At 38.5% G+C, this 17051-nt stretch overlaps 1 protein-coding gene across 4 annotated transcripts; it reads left to right on the forward strand.

Annotated features, from left to right (window-relative positions):
• The first annotated feature begins 205 nt into the window (after positions 1 to 205).
• Positions 206 to 16742, forward strand: NFYB (nuclear transcription factor Y subunit beta). 4 transcript variants are annotated; one of them, XM_014451514.2, is made up of 8 exons: positions 206 to 367; positions 2114 to 2200; positions 6949 to 7079; positions 8841 to 8971; positions 11902 to 12099; positions 13364 to 13445; positions 14209 to 14288; positions 14987 to 16742. In XM_014451514.2, the coding sequence occupies exons 3-8, from the start codon at positions 6986 to 6988 to the stop codon at positions 15017 to 15019; spliced, it is 618 nt and encodes a 205-aa protein (XP_014307000.1). In that variant the 5' UTR covers positions 206 to 367; positions 2114 to 2200; positions 6949 to 6985; the 3' UTR covers positions 15020 to 16742. The 4 variants fall into 4 exon arrangements, with proteins under 4 accessions (XP_014307000.1, XP_006084120.1, XP_023605610.1 ...); XM_006084058.3 differs by having other exon boundaries at positions 207 to 367; positions 6986 to 7079; XM_023749842.1 differs by lacking the exon at positions 206 to 367 and adding an exon at positions 409 to 883.
• The last annotated feature ends 309 nt before the right edge of the window (positions 16743 to 17051 follow it).

The following is a 17051-nucleotide window of genomic DNA, read 5'->3' on the forward strand; positions in this document are numbered from 1 at the left end:
GGAGCCTGCCCTAATGGCCGGCAGCCGCGAGGGATCCCAGGGGAGCGCCCTCTCTGCCGTCCAGGGGCATGCGGGTCGGGCCGCTATATCTCTCCCGCACCGGAGCCCCGCGCGGCGGGCGGACGTGCTTTGGGCGCGGGCCGGGCCTGGGTCGGGGGATGCGCGGCGGGAGCGGGAGCGGGAGCGGCCGCCCCGCACCGGCGGGGCTGACAGTTTGGCGGCTGGGGTGCAGGGTCCGCCCGCGCACCGTCGTGGGGAGGAAGCGAGGCCCCGGGAGGAAGGAATGGATCCGGTCGCCCCGCAGTCGGGTTTGCACGGGAAGGAGGCAGCCATCTGGCGGCTTGCGGTCCGGGGACTGGCCCCGAAGGTGGGACTCAGGTGGAACCTCGCGGGGGAGGCGGGAGGCGGTGTCGGGCCCTCGGAGCACTGGTCTCCGAGAACAAAGCATACAGAACACCCACCAGTCGCAGTCTCCCCCAAAGTCCTCTAGCGGGGTGACTTAGCTCAGGTAGGGCGCGACCTTTCAAAACAAAACAAACACAGCGCATCCCGCTCACCTTGGACTTCACCGTCCGTGGGCCGCGCGCGAGTCGCTGGTCACCGGGTGGCTCGGGCTCGTATGCAAACGAGTCGGCAGCGGGAAGGGAGGGGGTGAGCCCGTCGGTGTGAGTGGCATTCGCAAGTAGGGGCTCTATTTGCAAAGTATTGGAAGTTTAACCAGAATCCCCTCAAAGGCAGTTCAGTTATCCCTGTTCTTGGAGCTCAATTTAAGGACTTTTATTGATGCAAAACTCCGGTGGTTGATGCCGAAGAAGGGAGGGCGGAGGAGGGGTCTGCCGCTTTTCTTGGATATCATTTGCATTTCTTCAAACATTAAACAGATGTACGCATTCCCTTGAGCTTTCACATATATCATAACCTGCCTTTAAAATATATATGCCATATGGGGTGAGAACGTTTTTCTTTAATTTACTGAATCTAAATACTCAACTATTTGGGTGAGTGTGGTGTGAGGGGTAGACCCACCCCCACCCCCAGCCCCACCCCCAAGCAAAATACACAAATATATATCTATATCTATATCTATATATATCTTATATTTTAAGTGTTGTGAGGATTTCCCCCTTCCCCCCAAAGACACCCTTAAAAAAAGTAACACTTCTAGTTACAGGAAATAATTTTTTGGGCAATGTTGGGATTAAAAAGAGGACAATATTTGAAAAGAAATTAAAAATCGCTTTTACGATTATAGCAGACAATGTCAGCCTGTCTTTGCTGCCTCTACCCTTGTAATGGCTTTTTGAAAATTCAATTTCAGTGGCTACAATCTTTTCCTGCTGTTTACTAGATTTCATGCTGGAATGCCTATTATTTTTCTTCCCTTAAAATTAACACTGAAAGGATGTTTTTGTTTTGACACTTCTCCTCTAATTGTTTCACTTGAAAAAAGGAAAAGAACAAATGAGAAATGGAGATTGTAGCATTAGTAATTGATACCAATTTATTCAGCTATTTACAGTGAGAATGAAGAGCTATTCAGATGCAATTTTAGTCCAGATTGGTGGTGCTTTAAAATTATAAATAGAGGTCTTAATTGATTGTGTTGTTCTGTGTATGTTCTCTGGACAGCATGTATCTTTCCAGTATAATCTGAGATATTTAATTTTAAAGCATTATATTCTGAGATAAAATTTTCTCCCCTTTTGGGCCCCTGAATCTCATTCTAAAACATTAAGAAAACCATCTCCAAATTAAGTCACTATTGTGTCTTGGCTGTTAATATTTTAAGTAGTTTAGATGTGTAATTTTTTGTCTCTTGCATATTATATAATTTGGTGTGTTGTGATGAATATGGTGAGCATGACTAAACTCAGAGTTATGTTGGAAAAGCAATCCTCCCTGCAATAGAATCAACTTTTAAAATTTGAGTTCTCCAAAATAAATCTTCCAATTTAACAAACATTTATTGGGTGCCTGCTTTTTGCACCGTTTTACACCATGCACTCCATTGAATAAGAATTGTAGGTAAAATTATACCTGCCTTTTAAAATTTTACAAACAAGAAAGCCTGTAGGCTATACATTTTTCCCACTGATACATGTTTATATTCCAGGTTGAAATTGGGCAAGTATTAGACACCGGTTTGGAAGGGAGTTCTTGAACACCCCTGACAACACCGTTCTGACAGTATTTCATGACAGTAAGTATGTTTTACCATTTTGGTTGTTAATTAGATTTGCACAGTAATTAGCTGGAAATTACAACTGATTTTATATTGGAGATTCCTTATAGGATGAATGCCTTTCAAGTCTAGACAGACCGTACCGCTATTCATTCCCAAAGCTGCCTTCTTTGTAGTGACTTGGTCTATAGTGTTTGCTGTGGGCCCCAGAGGGCTGTCAGAGCTACAGGATACAAAGCTTGTCCCAGCTCTTAAGAGGCTGTCTGTTTATCTGGTAGGGCTTTAGTCGAATTGAGTACTTCAAGGACAGTTATGTGTGGAATGGAAAATGCTGGCTCTAAATAAGGACGGTACAAATGAAAAGACGAGAGGTGGGTAGGCCTGGGTAGTGGGAGTGTCATGGAGGGAGCTTGTAGGCCTCCGAACGAGCCTTGAAGGTTGAATGGGATTTGGCTAGGTGGGGGGTATTGCCAAATGCAGAAGCCTGAAGGCGAGTAACTTACTTTTAGGGAATGGAGAGTACATCTGCATGGTCCACGGGGGGATTTCACAGGATAATCGAGTGACGAGATTCCCCTTGGCCTGCCTGGATACTTCGTCCTGGATCTGCTACTGTATCTGTGACATCAGGCCTTGAGCAGTGATTGCCTCACTGCTAAATTAAAAGAGCTGCATCTGGTGATCCTTAGAAAGGCACGTTCTAGCACTAAGATTTTTTTTTTTTATCACATTATAAGAATTGAAAACAAGATTAGTTAGGTTAAGTGAGGGACCCACTCTTCATGCCTGGAAAGATGATGAGAACTGCATTTGAAGGGACAGTAGTCATAGAAGGTTTCATTTGTCCAGTTCTTCCTACACATGGTGCTCTTTGCTAAGGGCTAAAAGGCACAATAACTTCACCTCTCACAGCAACCCCATTTAAATGGGGAAGCGGAAGCACAAAGAGGGTGGTACGGAAAGACATACAGCTACGAAGCGGGGAGCTCAGCTTCAAACCCAGGTGGTCTGTTCTAAGAGCCACTGTTCCATCATGCCTCCTGGTAAGATGAATCCGAAACCAGGTGCATTTCTTAGCCAGCTGACCATTAACGTCACATATTTTAGAGAACACTATTTTCAACTAAATAATTAGAATTGTTACTAAAGGAATTCAATGGGATTTAACTACTCTCTTCCTAGGATCAAGTTCCCTTGATCCTAATGATTCATCGTTTTACCCGTTCTCTTGTCATTTTCCTACCTGCTCTTCCCTCTGTTCCCTGTCCTTCACCAGTAAGTGTCACAAGTGGGCATCCTGGTACCACTTATACATTCTTGGTCACCAACGTCAGCCAGGCTCTTCCTTCCCGTTCTCTGCAGCAGTGGCATCGTCTGCCCAGCTGCACGAATCCCAGCATTATCCTTGGTTCTTCCTCCAGCTCTGGTTCAGTCAGATCTGCTGCTTTTACCTACTGCTGACATCTCTTCAGCCTCTGCTCTCTGTCTCCAGATACTGGAGTGACCACATCTTGCCTGAGTTCCTGCCCTGATTGCAGCACTGTGGTCCTTGCTGGTCTCCCCTGTCCTTGCCCCCCTCAGTTCATTGTTACACTGGACTGTAGCCCGAGTGGTCTTTTAAAAAAGAAATCTGATTTGCCCCCTTTGCTCTTGTCCACTGCACTGCTTGATCTAGCCCCCACTTAGCTTGCTCTAATCCACCAGGACTATATTTCCCTCTTTCCTTTGTTGGGAACATTCTTTTCCCATCTTTCCCTGCCTAACTGATTTCTGTTCATCTTTTAGTCTCAGTTTAAATGTGATTTCCTAACACAGCCTTCCTTGACTCTCGGACTATGAGGTCCCTTTCGGGAAAAACTCCCCAAACACACAACAAAACATCTTTGTTTTCCTTAGCACTAACAGTTAATCATTTGTAATTATTTAATAGCTCCTATTGTACAATGCTGTCTTTACATGGCAAGTTCTATTCTCATCCTACTTGCTCAAGGTCTCATGACCAGCAAGTAGTAGGGAATTCAAACCAGGTGATCCAATTCCAGCACATTCCTTGGAAGTACTGATAGGCTATGCTTACCACCCCTCCCCATGCCCCCAGTTTGCGTAACATTTGTCTTCTCTGCTAGATGAGGACAGAGACTTGTCTGTGCTGGTGACTGCTTTCCCACATAGCAGGGACCTAAGTACTAAGTGTTTACTTGGTAAATGTTTGTTGACTGGCTTGCTTACAATTGATAATCTATTTTTAGAAATATTTATAGGATATTTTAGACCTAGAAAGAAATCTTTGGGATGTAGCAAGTTCCATCTCTCCCAATATGTAGATAGCATATTGTAAGCATTAAAGATGAGGCTAATTTGTTGATGTGCTCATTCATTTGTTGAATGAAAGGTATAAGTGCTTTGGGGATTCAGAGAAGGGAACACTAAGTTTTGGCTTGCAGAATGGAGTAAACCCAAAAGATTTCAGGAGGATGGGGGAACACTGGGTTTAAAGTATGGGAGGAAGACAGAAGGTATGGTGAAAGGACAGGAAAGCTAAAACTTGCGGAACCAGAGATATAGACAGCTAAGCCCATGATGGCTGGGTGGCTTATCTTCAAAGAAGGGGAGGTGATAGCTAATGTCTCCTGAGTACTCAGTGCCAAACACTGTCCTTAGCAGGTTTCTGTTCTTTGTTTAATTCTGACAACTCCAAAATACTGTCAGAGCATTTTTTAGAAGCTGAGGTTTAGAGGCTAATCCAAATGATGATCTTGCTGCTAATTCCAGTGCATGACAAGATATTGCGATTTTTAACTTTTTGCCTTTAATACTTTTTATGTTATATTTATAAATTAATCTCTCAGATCCTAGTTATTTGAAGTGTCCTGCAGATCAGCTAATTTAAAAAGACTCACGGTATCCTGTGGATATTCATTTTGGAAAGAATTTTTTACTGTGGTTATTTTCTCCCCTATTAAAAAGAGTTGTTTTCAGTTGTTTGTTCTGAAACAACCACTGGTCCTGTCTCCTGCACCGTGATCTCCCCTAGGCATTGTAAAAACTAGTCAATTCACAGTTATTCTAATTGAGCCTTTTTACGGCTAGTAAAACCTATCATCATGTCTATCTATTAAAGACTACTCCCCTAGTATCTTGTTTGTATTGTAGGATCAATACAGTATTTTATATTTGGGTAATGTTTCCCATGCATTTATATTAACTGCAGTATCTGTGTCCTTGTCTAACACTTCTTTCCATCTCTGTTGGACTTTACAAAGTCTTCAGTAATAAGGCATTTATTTGATACATCTGTTGACTGCGGTATCTAACATAATTGGAAATACAGATATATTTCCATAATTTACATAGTTTTTTTAGGGGGTAGAGAACAGAATTCACATACCTTTAATAATTTGTGAAAGTACAGGGTACCTATTTACTCATACTTTGAAAAAAAATTTGATTGATAGATTGATTTTAGAGAGACAGCAATTTGTTGTTCCACTTATTTATGCATTCATTGGTTGTTTCTTGTATGGGCCCTGACCACACCTTGGCGTATCAGGACAGTACTCTAACTGAGCTACCCAGCCAGGGCCTCTAAGAAGTGATATACAGTCAGTGAGTTATGACTCTGCCTCTCCTACTGATCTCTGAAAACAAGAATCCCTATTGGTTAAATGTATTTCTATATAAAATGGAAATAATATCACCTTCCCTATCTCAAATAGCTGGGTTCTGGGCTTGATGAATATTTAGGATCAAGTGTCTCTTGATTTGGCCTGAAAGCATGTATATATTCCACTTAAATTTTGCTATACTGTTTATTCAGATAATGCATTAAAAATTTTCTACCCACAACTAGCCAATCCCTTGTTTTTTGTTTTTGTTGTTGTTTTTTCTCTCTCTTTTTAAGTATTATCTGCAAAGCCGAAAGACTTCCAGGGTTTGTCATGTTGGTGAAATAAAGTGTAGTAGTTTAAAATGAACGGTTCTGTTTTTTTCCAGATTTTCCCCTCTTAAAATTCTTTTAGCTCTGACCAAAATTAATTAAGCAGGCATCTTTTCAAATAGCCATTTTAACTCTCACTCTCGTCTGTGGTTATAATTTTCCTACCCTTATATGCAGAACTCCAGTCTCCTTGAGCCCTCCTTTTCTTTTTTCTTTAAAGAATCAAAAGTGTGAGGGTAGGGGAAAGAGAAAATGAACCTTTGGCTAGAATTAGAGGCTGATGGGCTCATTCAAAATGTGGGTGCATGCTTGGTTACATGGGTACAGATTGTGCAAGGAATTCATATACTTCTTGTCCCAGACAACAGTTTGAATCAAGACATTGTCTATTGTGGAACTTCCGTGAGACCACAAAGGAAGTTTGCAGAGGAACTAGAGGTTTTCCTAGGAATATTAGGCTTCAGCAGGCGAGCCGAACGTGCTGCACACAGGTGGCTTTTAGGAGACTACTAATTTTGGTTTTGCTTGTTAATCCAGGGGTAAGTTAGGCTATAAATCAGAGTTGTCTATACTATATGTCAGGGTTATGCAGTTGAAAATAAAGAGATGTGTATTTTAGATTCATTTCCTTATTTTGTTTCCCTGTTGGTCTTATGTTTTCACTTATGGAGGATGGTAGGGAACTCTTGGATAGTTGGCAAATTATCAAAAGGTTTCCAAATCAAGAAATAGAAATGTTTTCTTTTAGTAAGCTTAAGCTATGAAAAATGTAGTTGACCTGTCCTATGATATTTCATGAGCACTGACTCTGTTATGTTTTTTACACGAGTTTTACTGAAGAAGATTGAAACACTTTTTCTTCCTAGATGGATGGTGACAGTTCTACAACAGATGCTTCTCAATTAGGAATTTCTGCAGACTATATTGGAGGAAGTCACTTTGTTATACAGCCTCCTGATGGTAAGAGCCACAGTCAGAACAGCTTCACAAGTAGAAGCAAATTAGGAAGTGGAAATTTTATTAATATGATGCTATAGGCTACTTTTGTCTTTATAGGAAAATTAGCAGTCTTGCATCACCATTCAGTGAAAGTGTATAAAGGTGTACTGTGCTACTTTAATTAGCAATAGTCTTCAAAGAGTGATGAGTTATAGAAAAGAATTCTGTAAGAGTATGCCTTTTAAAGTTTCTTTAAAAATTTGTTACTGATTTCCTATTTGAGAATGAAACATAAAAAATTCTTACTCAGTTGGAACAGTAAAAAGTTCTTTAGAGGGTGAGTTGCTAGCTATTATTTTTAGTACTTATAAACAGATTTATTTTTGTTTTTCCTTCAATATTAAGTTTGAGTTCTGTAGGTATTAAAATTGGCCTATCAGAAATAATTTGGTTTTGTGGCATTCTGATTTGTAAGATTAAAAACATTAAGATACATTTTTGTAGAAGACAATTAGAGGAGGCAATTAGTTACTTCATCCTAAAACATACTTAAACAAGTTAATTTTGACAACATCCTTTTAAACACATGAAAATGTATACTGAATTAGCTTAAGTGACTTTCCTATTTAATTCATATAAAGAGTGGGAAGTTTCCTTACAAGATAATGCATTTAATCATCAAAGGGTATTATTGGTACTGGGAAAGCGTCAGTTATATCTAAATCTACGTAATTTGAAAATTCAGTTTTTGTAATAACATTGGATCACTGCTATAGCTTTGTTCAAAACTATAACTACATTAGTAATAAACCAATTAGATCAGTAATATTCAAGTCCAATTTTCCCTTTCTAGGTAAATTTGGCTTTGGGTAGACATATAAGCTCTTAATCTAGCAATAGTCAAGGAGCCATCATCATAGGTCAGGGTCTGTAAGTTTTATAGCTCAGTCATGGGAAATATTTATGAGCACTTGTTTTGTTATAGGTGCTACCAAGTGCTAGGAAAGAGACAAAGCTGACCCCTGGTCTCAAGTAGAAAAAAAAATCTAATAGAAGGAATCCTATATAATAAAAGGCTAATATACAAATCGACCGAACGGTGGAATGACCGGTCACTATGATGTGCACTGACCACCAGGGGGCAAATGCTCAATGCAGGAGCTGCCCCCTGGTGGTCAGTGCACTCCCACAGCGGGATCGCCGCCCAGCCAGAAGCCCTGAGCCGGGTTCACGGCTGGCGAGCCCAGCGGTGGTGGCAGGAGCCTCTCCCGCCTCCGCGGCAGTGCTAAGGATGTCCAACTGACGGCAGTCAGAAGACGGCAGTCAGAAGACGGCAGTCAGAAGCCATCAGTCGGACATCCCCCAAGGGCTCCTGGACTGCGAGAGGGCCAATTTCTTGCACCGGGCCTCTAGTGAGATAAAAAGAATCAATACAGTGTGTCAGAAAAGATGCAGAGAGGCACTTGTGATGTTTCGTGAAAGCAGAGCTCACTTCTGAAGTGCTGTGCGAGGTTGTTACTGAGCTCTTGGAGAAGGAGTAGGTAGGATTTGAGTAGGAGAGTTGAGGACCAAAGTGTTCTAGACAGTAGGTTTGAAATTAAGGAGTGGGTTTCATTCTGGCCCTGAGAAAGTGGTGAAAAAAACTACTATATCCCAATCCCTAAAAAGGGTTAGGAAATGAGCCAGAATGGCTCTCATCCTAGATTGCTATAGACAGTCTTCTCTCTACCTTGAAGTAAAAATTATGAGAAGCCTTAAACTAAATTACTTTTATTTCTTTAGATAATGAGGACAGCATGAATGATCATGAAGACACAAATGGTTCAAAAGAAAGTTTCAGAGAACAAGATATATATCTTCCAATTGCAAATGTGGCAAGGATAATGAAAAATGCCATACCTCAGACGGGAAAGGTAATGTGGAGGAGAAGCATAACTAGGAGATTTTGGGGATGGGGTGGGGTGGGATGTAAAACTACGTGAACATAGTTCATGACTACAGTTAGTTACTGATTCAGTCCTTCAGCAAATCAAGTATTTCTTTCAATTCTAATACTTAGTTACTGAACAATATTCCATTTTAAGTTCTATCATGTCCCCAAAATGTGCTCCTTCTCCCACCTATTATAAGCAGATGAAATATAAGAAACTTTAAAAAAATAGGTGTATTGTCAGAGCTATCAGGTTTGGGCATATGAGGTAACTTCCATAATGTGGCAGCAAAATTGGGTCATATTGGACTGATATATGTATTACAAGGAGTTTTTAAAAACCCTTTTATGCCCTAGCTGGTTTGGCTCAATGGAGCATCAGCCTGCGGACTGAAGGGTCTCAGGTTCGATTCCAGCCAAGGGCACATGCCTGGGTTGTGGACTCGATCCCCAGTAGGGGGTGTGCAGGAGACAGCCAATCAATGATTCTCTCTCATCATTGATGTTTCTATCTCTCTCTCCCTCTCCCTTCCTCTCTAAAATCAATAAAATATATTTTTTAAAAAATCCTTTTATTTGGAAACAACTATTTTGTTTTTTATGCTTTTGTCATTTTACCTGAGAGAACATTTTTTAAAATTGATTTTTAGAGCAGCAGTCGCCAGTCTTTCGGACCTCATGGACCACCAGTGGTCTGTGGACTGCCGGTTGGCGACCGCTGTTTTAGAGAGGGAGAGACAGACAGAAAGAGAAACATTGATGTGAGAGAGAACCTCTTGTGGTTGACTCCTAAACTTGCCCCGATTGGGATTGAACCCACAACCTGGGCATGTGTCCTAACTGGGAATTGAACCCACAACCTTTTGGTGTACAGGACGATACTCCAACCAACTGAACCACCTGGCCAGTGTGAAACAACTTTTTTATAAAATTATAGATCTTAACATACATTTAAATTCAACTGGTAATTTTTTAAGTAGTTTTGTTAGAACAATTTTAAAAATTCGTCACTGTACTCACCACTTGGTCTCAAATAAAATTCACACTTTTTATGTTTTATATTGCATAATAAACTTCTATCATTTTATTATAGCTTATAAAGTATACGTGAAAGTAATAAAGCTTTTAAATAAATATATTATTAAAATATATCACTCAGCCTAGAAGTTCCAGTTTGAGAGGTCCTCTTTATGTTTGTTTGTTTTTTTAAATATTTTTTTTTATTGATTTCAGAGAGGAAGGGAGAGGGAGAGATAGAAACACCAATGATGAGGGAAAACCATTGATCGGCTGCTTCTATACATCCCCTACTGGGGATCGAGCCTGCAACCTGGGCATGTGCCCTGACTGGGAATTGAACCATGGGCTCCAAGGCTCAACTACTGACTCACGCCTGCTGGGTCTCTTTATATTTTAAGGGGAAAAAAGCACAACTGCTGATGATTGCTGAGGCGAGGCCTGCACTGTTGTCCAGTACCCACAGCTACAAGTGGTTATCGAGCACTTGAAATGTTATTGAGCTAATTGAGATGCACTTGAAATGTAAAACATAGACCAGATTTTAGAAGTTTGTATGAAAAAAAGAATGAAAATACCTCAATTTTTCAATTGATCCTGTGTTTAAATAATATTTTAGGTTTATTGGGTTAACTAAAACATGTAAAATTAACTTACCTGTTTCTTTTAACGTGGCTACTAGCTATCTAAAGTTATATATACAGCTCACATTATATTATCTTGCTTGACTGCATTTATGAAATTCGTTTACTTTTCTCCAGGATGCTCTGTAGGTATGGAGATGAAAGACAGTATGTTTTAGCAAGGATTTTGAGTGTCATTCCTATTAGAGTGGCTTTGGAATTGCATAATTTAGTCCATTAGAGTCTTACTTTCAAACCCCAGGCCCTTAGGAGAACGGTTTTTATGAGGTGGTGGGTGTGTGCTTCTTTAGGTAGGCTTTTTTGTTGTTGTTAATCCTTACCAGAGGATATTTTTGCCATTGATATATTTTTTTTAAGAGAGAGTGGAAGGGAGAGGGAGAGAGAGAGAAACATCGAAGTGAGAGAGACATATGGATTGCTTGCCGCCTGCATGTGCCCCAACCTGGGCCGGGGATCGAGCCTGCAACTGAGGTACATGCCCTTGACTGGAATCGAGCCCACCCTTCAGTCGGGCCAGCGCTCTAACCACTGCGCAACCAGCAAGGGCTGGGTAGGCTTTTTAATAAACTCAAAACCTATACCTGATACTTTGTATTTTCAGTAGAAAAAATGTCACCAGGTGTCATTCTTTCACTTCCTTGTAAGTCTCATGTGACTTCAGTGTTGGTTTTTCAAAATTTTGGTGCCCTTATTCTTGGAAATGGTAGAGCACAGAACTGGTACCGAAGTCTGTAGCCCACAGTATACTATCTACACACAACCTGGTTTTCTGGGGACACTCATTAGTAAGGGTTTTTATCTTGGGATGGAAGGGACGTCCAGTGGTTGCTTTTATAACTAAATTAGAGCCCGATGCACGAAATTCATGCAAGAGTAGGCCTCCCTTCCCCCAGCTGCCGATACCAGCTTCCCGCTGGCACCCAGGACCTGGGCTTCCCTTGCAGCCCCAGCTTCATCCCGAAGGTTGTCCGGTCTAATTAGCATATTATGCTTTTATTATTATAGATTATATCTGTTTTCTGTGAATAGTTGTCAAGGCTTCTCTGACTTGTATTTGAGTTTTTAATTTTCACTCTGAGGGTGGAATTTTAATAGTACAAATTGTGTTTATGTTATTAGCATATATTTCAAAGATTAAAGGTTTAGTCATAAACTGAAGTTTGTATTATTCTGAATAGCTTTCACTTTTGCACATTGTTAGGAAGGTGATGATTATATTCCCTGCAAATTTACCTTTCATTTTTCTCTTCAGATTGCGAAAGATGCCAAAGAATGTGTTCAGGAATGTGTGAGTGAGTTCATCAGCTTTATAACATCGGAGGCCAGTGAAAGATGCCATCAAGAGAAACGGAAGACAATCAATGGCGAAGATATCCTCTTTGCCATGTCTACCTTAGGCTTTGACAGTTATGTAGAACCTCTAAAATTATACCTTCAGAAATTCAGAGAGGTGAGTAAAATGTCTTCCTTTATGCTTCTAAGAAAATAAGATACATTATTCACTAACTTGTAAAATGTATTGCTTAAAAATTCATTTTATAGCAAACTACATAACATTTGTCAGATGTGTGTCATCACTTACGTTACTGTACTTAAGTAGTAAGTCCTTTCTTTTTCCTTTGGTTATTACTAATGACAGCATAGTTACGTAATGATTAAGAACGTGGACTCTGGAGGGTGAATCCCAGCTCCACCACATGTGAACTCTGTGACCCTGGGCAGCTTATTTAAGTACGTTAGGCCTTGGTTTCCTAATCTGTAAGGTGAGGTAATAATAGTCCCTGCCTCCCAGCATATTGAGAGGATCAGGTGGAACAGCCTATGGACTGCATTTAGCTGGGCATACAGTGAGTGCTCAATAATGTCAGTGTGTGCGGGTATTGTTAAGAGGTAGTCGTTGCCTATGAATTTTGTGAAAATGAGTTAAAATCGGCGTATTTATTTCTGCACTGCAAGTTGGGTATCTGATTCACTTTGCTTTCAAAATATTTTCTTAGTATCTTTAGTGTTAGGATACCATTAAATTCGTGATACCTTTATGGAATGATTAAAGTAGGAAGAAATATGTAAATTCTTCACAGTATTTTTCGAAGTCTTTAGCATCGTGGGACCTTAGAATGGAAGATAACTTAGAGGTCTTTGGTCCAAACTGTAATTTTGATTTAGAAATTTTAAGCTCCATCTATCTGAGCAAAATCAAGGCCCAGAAAGGCAGATAAACCCTCCTTCTTATCTTAGTTCGTGTAATAAAGGTGTTTATTGTTCTTAAAAAAAAATTAAACTTTAAATTTGCTGTTACAGTACTGCCCAGTTGGCTGAAAGTGTATATGTAATTGATAACTTGGGTCATTTGTAGTAGATTCATAAGCTGAATATTTATTTATACTATTTTACAGGCTATTTCATCTGTAAGTAGAGATCTATTTTCCTTTTGATGTAGTGTGGAATTAGAATAATTTATTTAATTTTACCCATAAATAATTTAGATTTTCTAGGTCATTATTAAGACTATCTTTTGATGATTACTACTTGTATAAAAAGTTTTAGCATTTGAAGATCTTTTCATATGTAATTAACCAGAAGTGTTAATAAATACTCTGTGTAGTGTTTGTAAAAAGATAAGCTCCTAACTTTAGGAATTAAGCAAGCATTCTTGTTTAGAAAACTGTTTCTTTTGAATAGCGGTGATTACTTTTTTGGTTCTCCTCCCCCAGGCAATGAAAGGGGAGAAAGGAATTGGTGGAGCAGTCACAACTGCAGATGGACTAAGTGAAGAACTAACAGAGGAGGCATTTAGTAAGCAGTGTTGTGATACGTTTATACAACTAAATTTAATGTAATTTAATGTCAGTGGTGGTACTTTAGGACTGTCAGCACTGAGTGTTTTGACATAGCATTGTCTTGAATAGTCCTTCTTAGTTGATGCCCGTATATTTGAAGTCAGTGAGGGATAAGTATAAAATTTAAATTTTGCAGACATTATAATCTTTCACCAATAGTTCAGCTGATTGCCATAGCCCTTATTTTTTCATTTAAGATTCATGTGAGATAGGAATGCTGAGAACTGTAGTTTGCAATATAAAAATCTTGTGATTTAAATAAATTAGAACTGATTTATTTTTTTAATTATATTGTTATATGGTGAAATAAAAGGTCTATGGTGATTATATTTCTCATATAAACTTTATGTGTAAATATTTTATATTTCTTATATAAACATATGATTTCTTATATATAAAATATATGCTGCTTAGGTATGTGAGTGTTGCTTCCAGCCAACCCTCATGGTGTAGGTCTACTCCTGACTTAGAAACTCATTTCTGCAGGTTTGTGCACATGGGTAGTTAGCTAAAGTACAGTTCAGAGAAATGAAGATTCAGAAAATCAAAAATGCTTTGGGAGCTTTTTAAAAATGGAATATTTGGGGGTTATGCTTTGGCCCAAGATTACATTGATAAACAGCAGAATTATAATGAGACGTTAATGGCAGAATTTTACAGTGCAGACCAAGAAAGTAGATGCAATTCTTTTCTCACTTTAACTTTTTTTTGTCTTTTAGCTAACCAGTTACCAGCTGGCTTAATAACTGCAGATGGTCAACAACAAAATGTTATGGTTTACACAACATCATATCAACAGGTAGAGTACCTTCTTTGTATTTTAAATTATTTTAAGAATTTATTATATCCATTGATTTTGATCACAGGTAGTTAATCTCAACACATTATTATTATTATTATTAACCTGATTTTTAAAAAGGTTAAATATTATTTTCTCAGAATATATAATTGTTTGGTACTCTCGTAATGTTACACACACACACACACACACACACACACACACACTCACACTCACGAGGCCCGGTGTACGAATTTTTGCAAGGGTGGGGTCCCTCATCCTGGCTGGTGATCAGGGCCATCTCGCCCAGTCCAGGGGGAGGGACTGTGGGAGGTTGGCTGCGGGAGTGCACTGACCACCAGGGGGCAGCTCCTCCGTTGAGTGTCTTGCCCCCTGGTGATCAGTGCACATCATAGCAACCTGTCGTTTGATCGACTGGTCTTAACGGTCGCTTAGGCTTTTATATGTGTGTATAATGTTACACACACACACACACGGTCACATTTGCATAGAAGATTTCTAGAAATATAAACAAGAAATTAATAAAGTAGTTTCCTTGGGTAGAGAGAGAGATTTGGGGTGAGAAGTAGACTTATTTTTCATCTTCTATTGTTGTTTTTCTTAATTGTCTATTATTTTTATTCATTGAATGTTTATAATATGCATGTTATTTTTAAACTAATTTTTCATTCTTGCCAACTTAAATTTTCTAATCTTAGATTTCTGGTGTTCAACAAATTCAGTTTTCATGATCTGAAGAAATGATGGAGTGGAGTAGGAGAAGCAAGTCTGTACGATTCCGAAGCAGAGACATTAGAAGGAAAGGACTGGGAAAAGCTGTCTCTCTGTATATTAAATAGCTGTAATGTAGCTTCCTGATGCTTGACTAATTGAGGTGTTAATTCTGACTTGAGGATCTTTTTCATGAATGATTTTAAAGAAAAATTTGGATTTTAAAGGTATTAAAATATTTTTGTTTTGTACAAGAGTTTGTTGCTCTGTATGACTCCTGTATGCATTGTATATTGCAATTTATTACTGTCAGAGATTTGTAGACAGTTTCTTATTTTCATATTGAATCATGTTACTTTTGTAATTCAAGTAAGCAGCTGGGTTAATTCATGATGTTTGCCCTTTTAATAAAATACAAGGGTAGAGTTCATTTTGAATGCAAGTTGCCTTTATTATAAGTTTGAGTTTGTCTTGGTTATATACTATCTTGCATGATAACCTAGCTAGATTTTTAACATTTGCCATATTTATTAAAATTAATTTTTTGTAAAACATTCATAGCGTAAGCAGCACCATTTTTAAAAAATGTAACTGAAAAATTAAGTGTGAATGCAGAAGCAAATATTGTCTGCCCAATTAAATTTGGTGCCCATTAACAGTGTTTACACTGTTCATTGTGCCTGTTAAGATAATTTTAGTTTATTGGAGCTTTGTTAAGACTACATTTCTTTATTATAAGTGTTGGAATTCATTTAAGTTTAATGTAGTCCTAGTGCTCTTGAAATGGTGCCCCTTTCATTTTGTATCAGATTTTTCCAAAACATATCTTACTATCCTCTTCCAGAAGAGAGACTTTATAGTCTGATGGTAAATGTCCTCATTTTACCTTTTTAATTGAAATGTCAAGTTTCCGGTTATACTATGGGAACCAAGAAGCATCAGACATCAGTCTGTATACTGACATTTTTTTGCATGGGTGAGTGAATGACATGAAGAATTGAGTGAGTGCTATGAATGGAGTGAAAGAGAAGCCACCAACTTCTAGTGTGCTGTCTTGATCTTTGCAATAAACTAAACTTATATAATGTAACTTTGCATAATTTAGTAGCATGTATTTGGGTTGTTCCATTTTTGAAATAAGGATTTGTATTTTTTCATCTTTTAGGTGATAATTAACTTGAGTGTGGTTTTAAAAAAAATCAATAATTGCTATTGTATATTTTGCCTAAAAGGGCGAGTGTTTGAGAGAATGTGATCTTGGAAGGTTGCTCATATTTATAAGGTATAAGCAGTTTCCCACATATAGGCTGAACAGAAGCATTTACTTTGCCAGAGGCGCCTTTAGGGGCATATCTGGACTAATATGAGGTTAATAACTTCCCCTCCCCTTTAAAAAATAGTCATCACAGAGAACAAATAAGCAAAAAGGGGAGGAGTGGTGAAATAACCATCATTCTACTACTATGTTGAAATGACCAGTGTTAATATTTTGGTAAATATCATTTGTCCTTTTACTTTGCTAAATATGTATATTTTTATAAAAATAGGTTCTTACTTGCTTGCATACTGTTTCATAATCTGCTTTTTTTCACGGAATATATTGCAAACATATTTTCCAGGTCATCAGTCTCCTAATTTTATTCCTCTATTCTATCGTGTGGCTGAAGCATAATTTATTTAATCCTCTATAGGACATTTTGACTGTATACATCTTTTTCCAGGTATAAACAATACTTCACTGAATCTTGTGTACATCCATGACTGTTTTCTTAAAATAATTTCTTAGAAGTAGAATTGCGGGGTTAACAGATAGGCAAAATTTTTAGGCTTTTGATACTTACATATAAGTGTATTTTTGAAATATCTTCTATTTGATCCAGGTAGTATGTCACTATATAATTGATAAAAAGCATTTGGTCTTTGGTAGTTTAAAGATTGTGTTATGAAAAAAAAAAAGATTGTGTTATGTTTGAGCATCAAGATAAAGAAAAATTAGACAACTTTAAAATTTTAATATATACCAAAACAAATTTCTAATAGTCCTGACTAAAA

Source organism: Myotis lucifugus, unplaced genomic scaffold (assembly GCF_000147115.1).
Source record: "Myotis lucifugus unplaced genomic scaffold, Myoluc2.0 scaffold_10, whole genome shotgun sequence".
Classification (NCBI taxonomy): Eukaryota; Metazoa; Chordata; class Mammalia; order Chiroptera; family Vespertilionidae; genus Myotis; species Myotis lucifugus.